This window comes from Mesoplodon bidens (genome assembly GCF_964165515.1).
Source record: "Mesoplodon bidens genome assembly, chromosome: 7".
NCBI classification, from domain to species: Eukaryota; Metazoa; Chordata; class Mammalia; order Artiodactyla; family Ziphiidae; genus Mesoplodon; species Mesoplodon bidens.
Genome location: NC_138164.1, coordinates 44,579,823 through 44,587,834, shown reverse-complemented (window position 1 = coordinate 44,587,834; position 8,012 = coordinate 44,579,823). Strand labels below are relative to the sequence as shown.

General features: G+C 54.3%; 1 protein-coding gene across 1 annotated transcript in view; it reads left to right on the top strand.

The window, feature by feature from the left end:
* The first annotated feature begins 4,008 nt into the window (after positions 1 to 4,008).
* The window catches only part of SLC6A5 (solute carrier family 6 member 5), a 54,224-nt gene continuing 50,220 nt past the window's right edge, over positions 4,009 to 8,012 (top strand). Inside the window, exons 1-2 of the mRNA XM_081239866.1 lie at positions 4,009 to 4,629; positions 7,214 to 7,352. Of these exons, the coding sequence (XP_081095992.1) occupies positions 4,114 to 4,629; positions 7,214 to 7,352 (655 nt within the window). The 5' untranslated portion in view covers positions 4,009 to 4,113. The remainder of the gene's footprint in view (positions 4,630 to 7,213; positions 7,353 to 8,012) is intronic.

The following is an 8,012-nucleotide window of genomic DNA, read 5'->3' as shown; positions in this document are numbered from 1 at the left end:
GGCGCAAGGCCGCCCCTGGCCTCCTGCCCCCGCACGCTCTCTCTTGCCTTCGCCCCCTACCCGGCTGCCAGGCTGGTGCCCGCCACTCCGCATCCGCGTTGGCTTCAGAGCAACCCCCCTAGGTCTCCCCGCTCCGCACTCTCCCTCCCCTCTCCACGCGGCCCCTCCTCTGCAGAACCTTGCGGCTGGAAGTGGGGGGAAGGTGGGAAGCCAAAGCAGTGCCTCCGCCACCCCCCTGCAGCCTGCGCGTCAACCGCCTTCGAAGGACCTGACGCACGTCGGGCCCCAGGCGGGAACCGAGTGCGCACTTGGCGAGGGAGGGCCTGCGGGAGAAACGTCAGACCCGGGCGGGGGGGTGGGCTGAGCCGGGGCGCGGGGCGGCGAGGACAGCAGTACTCCACCGTCTCTTTGCACTCCTTCTCGCTCCAGCCCGGGCAGGGACGTCAGTGCGTCCCGGAGCATCGGTGCGCTGGCTGGACGCTCCGCTGGCGCCGGGCACTTGGCGCGGGTGGCTCAAATGCAAATTGCGAAAACTGACTTTCGAAGTCGCGACTCCCTCTTGGAAGTCGGCCCAGGGCCCGCCGAGGGAGGCCTACCCCGACCTAGGGGCGTGCCTCCTGGTGCGGAAGTCGGGGGTTTGCCAGGCCTGCCCTTTACAGTTCTCGCATCCTGGTTTGGCTCCTTGGAAACTGGGGACTGTTTCCGAAGAAGCGCCCAAGCAGAGCCCCTCGGCTTTCCCCGTGGCTCCCAGAGTCCAGGGTGTTCTCGAGCGCCCACCAGGGCCGAAGCAAGCGCCCCTGTAGGATTCCTGGCCCCGCCTTCTCTCCTGACCTCCCCCAGCGAGAGCCCACCGAAGTCCCACCCCATCGCCCTTCCTCCCCGCTCCCTACCTCGCTGGGTTTGCCTTAGAACGGTCCTCTAGGGAGAGCGCGATCGGTCCCCAGACCGCCCTGTGAGAGGGTTTGCGAGATTCTCCAGGGTTCGAACGCGACTTTCTGAGCCTCAGTTTCAAACTGGGAGTTTCTCAAAGGTTGTTGTTAAGGCAGATGGAGTAATTCATGGAAAGCCCTTGCACGATCGTTCAATCTTGAGAGATTAATAAATATTAAAGCTACAATAAAAAGCGGCCTGAAGCCCGCAAGGAAGCTCACAAGGAAGGTCTCTTCAGGGAACCTCCCCTCCTTCCATAATCATGCAGACCGTGGGTCCCTAGCCGGCTGCCCCTGGAGGGGCCAGAGTCAGTGAGCTGTGGCATCCGCGTGCGTTCGCGCGGCTCGGACGGAGGCGGGAGGGGCCTGGCAGCAGTGCTCTGGGCGCCCACCGCAATCTGCCGCCGCAGCCTCGCCTGCGGCCGCCGCAGCATTGTCCTCCCGCCGCGTGGGGACGGCCCAGTCGAGTGTGACGGAGCCGACCCCTAGGCAGTTGGCACGGCTGCGGGCAGCAGGGAAGGGACAAAGTGCTTTCCGTAGCTCCCCATGTCCGAGGCCTGGAGTCCCCTGAACGAGCCCGGCCAGAAAGGAGAGAAGGGAAGTGTTTTGATACGAATCCCCTACTAGTCTCCAAACTACACCTATGTAAAGGTGTTTTCCCTTTCTAATGATTATAGCCATTGCTTTGTACCAGCAGGAAAGTCCATCTTTCTATCGCCACGGCCACCTCCACTCCAGCCACAGAGCAGTAGAACGTCCTCTGGTGGCATCTCGGTGGGCCAGCCCTGCCGCCTGGTTGCAGCAGATGGTGATTTGGAGGGTCTATAACACCTTGTGCGTCCAAATCATTCCTGGCTCTGGTGAATTTTTATTGAGAGGGCTAGGAAGAAAGAATGGGTTTCCTTTGACTTTGAAAGTGACCTAAGAACCAGGTCAGTGTTGGAAATAATTTCCTTTTTATTTGTAATATTTTCAGAGGAGCTTAAAACATACAATGAGAATAGTCCTAATTTTACTCAGGGATTTCTCTTAATTGTATTAATGGAGATAAAATAGAAATGCAAACACTAGACCTCAATTTTTAAGCGAAAACGTAGGATCTCTCCGACACTGGTTGGCTGGGAGGGTGGGCTGTGGGAATCTGAAGTCCCACACGCGAGGCTGGTACAGCCTTATAAACGCAGGAACCGTGCGTACAGCCATTGCAGAACTGTGTCGCTTCGTGAGACCCTCGATCTCTTTATAGTAATATTGCGGAATCCGCTGCCTGCAGGTTTGGAGAGGTGGCAACAGGATCTAGCCGAAGAGAAAGAGGGAACCATGACAGTGATTTAACTCCTTCCTCTGCGCCCACCTCAGCAGCCCAAAGCGCTCCTTTGGCGGCTGCGCCTCAGCTTGGGTGCAGTGGGACGTGTCCCTCCCATGTTTCCCTTAATTAGGAGGAGGCAAACTTCTATCATTCCCTCCCGCCGGCTTCGGTTTAGTAATCAGACCCACATGAGTCACGCCAAACACGCAGCCCCCTCCCGACCGAGTGACAACTGGCCAGCGTACTCTCGGCTGTTGTCCCTTTAAAACTCGAATCCAAGGAGGTAATGATTTATCAAACTTGTCTTATCAAGAAAATGTCAAACGAAGGGCACCTTGCTTTGCGCTGACGCAAACCTGGCCTTTCCCAAGGAGATATAGAAAGCGCCTCTCTTGCTGGAGCCGAACCCAGTCTTGTCCATAGCTGGTTTCACTCTCTGCCTTCAATCTATTGCCCGTTTCAGACATGGTGAGTGTTTGCTTTTGTTCTTTTAAGAGGAGAGGGGGCTGCGAGGGTAGGAAAGGCAGATTCGTTTTGGACATTTCTTTTTGAAATGTTCTGTGCATTCTGGAAGGCGAAGGGGGCTCACATTGTACTTGTGAGCATCACCTGGGGTCGGAAAGAGGTTTCCGAGGCTGTGGAGCTGAGAGGTTGGAAGTGTCTCCCAACCCCGCTCTTCTGGGAACTGTCCTTGGTGCTGAAAAGCCAGGTGCCAGTACTGAGGAGAGCCGCTGTGGGTCCTAGAGGCTACTGAGATAAGAATGCTGGCTAGAACTGAGATACTTAGATTTGGAGCAGATTAATTTAGATTTGGTGCAGATTAAAGAGTTCCGATCTGTGCGTTTGTGAAAGAAGGTTAGATGGGAGGTGTGTGGTTGAGGTGAAGGTAATATGATTATTCTTACAGTATAATAGTAATTGTTGGAACTAATATTTACAAAGCCCTGAAAGATAACACGAGGGGAGAAAGTGGATGGAAAAAACACCGCTGGCAGTTATTTTCATTTGAACCTCAATTGGGAGAAAGCAAATGAAAATTAGTCGTGAGTTTTGGTTCCCAAGCCAGTGTAGGGGCATGGATATTAAACTCTTGTGAATAGTTATTCTTGGGGGGTGGATAAAAACTTCTCACGTTCTTTTACATATCTGGGAATCTAGAAATAAATGTAGGTTGTGTAAGATAAATCCAGTTACTACCTTGTGTTTGAAATCTGGTTTATTACTGTTCTTGTGGGGTTGTTGTTACTGTTATTTTGGTCGTTATCCTTATTCTTGCTTTTGCCACCTGGCGGGCGGGGGTGGGTTTTGGAGTGCTGGGATTCGCACAACCAATTTGGCCTCAAACACTCGCAGGTGCCAGGGCATCAGCTTTTGTGGCCGCAGCTTGTTTATCGCTTATTAAAAAAAAAAAAAAGCAATGTGCATTGTTGAATGACAAAGGAAATGGGGCGGAAAATTAAAGAATCTTTCTACAATGGTGATGGGAACGTGGGCACCCTACAGTCGTGATGTGAAATCCAAAGAGGGCAAGGACCTCATGGCTGTAGGGTTAATTCCACCCTCCACTTCTCCCCCCTCCAAAAAACATTTCTGCATCTTTTCTTAGTTCACCTATCAGGGAGGAGAATATTAGTTTCTTTATGTCATCCAGTTATCCACAAGACGGACAGACTGAGAAATAATGATTACAGTTTTTCTTGGAGAAGGAAAAAAAAATCCAGATTCCAATTTGTTCCCTAGATATTATGTCTGGACCTGAGTTGTGAACGTCTCTATATGTAGATACAGGTATTTTTAAAGCTGCCATGACTTTTTTTTTTTTTTTTTTGCACGAACTTCACATTATGTTTGCAGGATTGCGGTGCTCCCAAGGAAATGAATAAACAACCAGCCAACAGCCTGGAGGCGGCGGTGTCGCTGGGCCACCACGATGGCTCGTGCGCACCCAGGACGAGCCCGGAGCAGGGGCTTACCGCGGCCGCCGCCGCGCCGCCGCCGCGTGTGCCAAGGTCCTCTTCCACCGGCGCCCAAACTTTCCATTTCCCCGACGCGCGAGCCTGCGAGGCCGAGCGGCCGGGAGTAGGGGCTTGCAAACTCGGTAGCCCGCGGGCGCCGGCGGCCTCGGCGGCTCTGCGGGACTTGAGCGAGGTGCACGGAGCGCAGGCCGCCCCTCCTTCGGGGGGCGCCGGGCCCGGCAACGCGCTGCATTGTAAGATTCCGGCCCTGCGCGGCCTGGAGGGGGATGCGAACGTGAGCGTGGGCAAGGGCACCCTGGAGCGGAACAGTACCCCGGCCGTAGGCTGGGTGAATATGAGCCAGAGCACCGTGGTGCTGGGCACGGATGGAATCACGTCCGTGCTCCCGGGCAGCGTGGCCACCTCTGCCGCCCAGGTAAGCAGGTCGCGCTCGAGCCACGCCGCCTCCTGCTCCCCAGCCGCGCGAGAGGCGAGCCAGGCCGAAGCGGGTGCACGTGTGCTGATGGGGAGACCGGTTGGCAGTGCCAGGTGATGGATGCGGGGGACAGCTTTGGGGCTTCGGAAACTCGCACTGCGCTGGGGTCACTAGTTCAGGGCGCGAGGGCTGCAGCGAAGCTGCCAGAGGAATTGCGACCCAGGACCTGCCGCTACCTGCCCTTTCCCAGCCTCAGTGGTAGCGGAAATCCAGGTGCAGACTCATTAAGCAGTTGAGGCATTTAGATTCTTACCCCTTTCTGCAGACAGGACTCCCCCTCTTGCTAATGACTGGGTCTTTTTTTTTTTTTCCAAAACAATTCTTAATTTAAAAAGGGGGAAGAAAATACAGAGAAAAACCTGGGGGAATAATCACTTAATTCCTGTAGGCTTTGCACTGCGAATTACGTTTATCACATGAGAACTCACTTGATGAGAGGTGGCTTACATGAGGCCAGTACTGAAGTTTAAGCCTCAGAGCCTATATTTTCCAAAGCCTGGTACCTAATTTTGTATATATATATTTTTTTTCTTAGAGCACCTCTCTCAATTGTATGAGCCTCAGGCCCCAAAAACCTGGATTCACCTGTGCATTTGATCCTTTACGCTCAACCAGAGGCATGAAAAGCCCACAAAGGAAATCCCAGTCCTGAGTTAGGGATGAGGCAGCTATTCCTGGTGGCCCCCCTCCCATATAGACTTTTGTCTTCTTCCATCTCCCTCCAGTTTCTCTCCCTCCTTCCCTGATTTCTTTCCTCCATCCCCTTTCACATATTTTAGCTCTTCCTTTCCCATTGCCTGCCTCTACTGATATCTCCTCTCCTCCCCTGGGCTCCAGGGCTAAGCGTGTGTAGCCAGTGGTGGGCTCTTGAACCGGAACATCTGCCTGTGTGAGATCTAGGGTATGTAGGGCCCTTCTTAGTTACTCTAGTGCTTGTACACACACACACACACGCATGCCCACACAGCAAGAGCTCAGCTGTTAAAATAACTAGAAATGGACATAAACTTAGGCTTTCCCACTCGCCCTTGCTTTTGGGGTCCACCTCTGGAGCGTTTGGCTGTGTGCATTAGCAGCCAGTGACAGCATGTGCCCAAGAGTGTGACCTCAGGTAGAGGCGGAAAATTCGTTCCGCATGCCTTGCTTAACCTCCGCACTGCGGCAAAAGGAGCTGGAATCCCCACCCTTCGTAGCCCCGGAAGCATTGAAGTGGGGGGGTGGCTGGAGGTGGTCTGTGTGGGGGAGGAGTGTAGTGGGGATATTGAAGATGTTCACTATAGATCAAGCCCTGCCTTTGCCTATTTTCAGCTCTGCCCATCTTTCTGATTCTCGCCTTTCTGACACCCACCTCGACCCTCCTCCTCTCTCCCCAAGACTTCCTTCCCATTTTGGCAGCTGCTTCTTTACCCTCCATGGCCTGTGGAACAGTGTGGACGTGCCAGGTTGCTAGAATGAGGTGGAGGGTGACTGAGGAGGTGAAAGCTGTGCAGTGGCTCGGGTCCCTGGCAGTTTTGTGTGGTGTCCAGGTGTCCTGAACATTTCCTGAGTTTATTTGAAGTGGCTTCACCTACAGTTTTTTCTGCTTTCCAGTGAGGCATTCCAGAACCAGGGACTGCCCCAAGAAAGCATCTTAGTGTGAGCTTGGAGAGGTGAGCTCCAAAGATCCACAGACTGCGGGAGCTGGGGGGGGGTGCCTCAGGGGACAGTGATTCTGAGCCCCTCAGTTTACAGATGGGGACACAGAAGCTCAGCAAGGGCCAGTGGCTTGCCTGGGCTTCTCCAGCTGGGACGATAAAGTTTAGACCAGAACTCAAGGTTTTCAGTGTCCTGTCTCTTTGCATGTCTGTTTCTCCATTCTCCCTGTTGTTTCACCCCCGCATCTCTCTCCTTCCCACCTCCCTTGCCCCACTGCTGAAAGGCGCCCCCTTCAATGAGCTGACCAGGCAGGTCCTGCCCGTAGGCTTTAGAGAAAGTGAGGCAGGGGCTCTGGCTGGCTTCAGGCATTGCAGCTCTCCTTCTGGCCTTAGCATGGTGTCCAAAAAAAGACAGGGCTGAGTAAGGGGTGTGAGGAGTTTTGGGAGGAGGGGTTGGTTAGGGTCCTGCTTGCTGGGGACTCTAGGCATGATATTGGGGGCCTGCTTGCCAAATGAACTCTTGGTCATGGGTTGGGGATGGAGGGACCTGCTTGCAATCAACCTACAGTTCAAGGTTTGGGGAAAGCTGCTTGCTGGTGTGATTTGACTGCAGGGAAAGAGGGGTTCAGGAGTCTATTTAAGATGGCTCTTCAGATCAGAATTGGGAGCCTCCTGCTGAAAGACTCTCTGCAGGGTTGAAGGGTCAGGGCCCTGCTTGTAGATGCATCCTCTCTTCAGAATTGGGGTCCTGCTTGCCGATGCATCCTCGGTTGAAAAGTGGGGGCCTGCTTGCTGGGAAGGATCCTCAGCAGTGGGGGAGGGGCGGAATGGGGCCTGCTTGCGGACCTTCCCAGGGGCTGGTATCCGACCATGTGCTTTTCCGCCCCCAGGAGGACGAGCAAGGGGATGAGAATAAGGCCCGAGGGAACTGGTCCAGCAAACTGGACTTCATCCTGTCCATGGTGGGGTATGCAGTAGGGCTGGGCAATGTCTGGAGGTTTCCCTACCTGGCCTTCCAGAACGGGGGAGGTATGGCTTTTCCGCTCTTTCCGCCTGCGGCGTGGCGGGGCGGGCACTTGTGGGTTGGGGGGTGACGCAGAGCCCCCGGACGGGGATCGAGGCTGAGAGGGGAGGCTCAGAGCAGCCTCTTCACGTTCCGGTTCGTCCCCTGTGGGCATCCCTGTGAAGCCAGAGGGCAGAAGCTATTGAAAGAGGTTGGCAGTAGATCCAGGAGGCTTTTATCTGGAGACGGAGCTCAGAGAAGAGATGGGTCCCCAGGCTTCCTCACTGGTCCAGCTTGGGGGGCTGGGCCCTGAGTCAACTGAGCATTGATGCAGGGAAGTTCAAATCCTAATTTAGCCCACAGGTATTTCGGTACCCGACACACTCCCCGCGCTTAAACAACTTTAGAGCCAGGAGCTGTGCGATCCTGGACACTGAATTAAGGAGGTTTTAAGATCATAACCTGGAAATCCGAGCCTACATAGGAGACTTTGGGAATGGGCGCTTGGGTCGTGCAGAACGCAGGATGCAGGCAAACCAGGAGTGGGGAGAACAGAGGGGCTGGGGGTTGTGCTGTTGAAAATCTATTAGAAGCACCCCCCCACACACATCCTCATGGGCACAAGCAGGGCATATTCTGACTTTAGCAAAAATCGTTTTGCAAAAACGGTTTCCGTTTCATTTGTC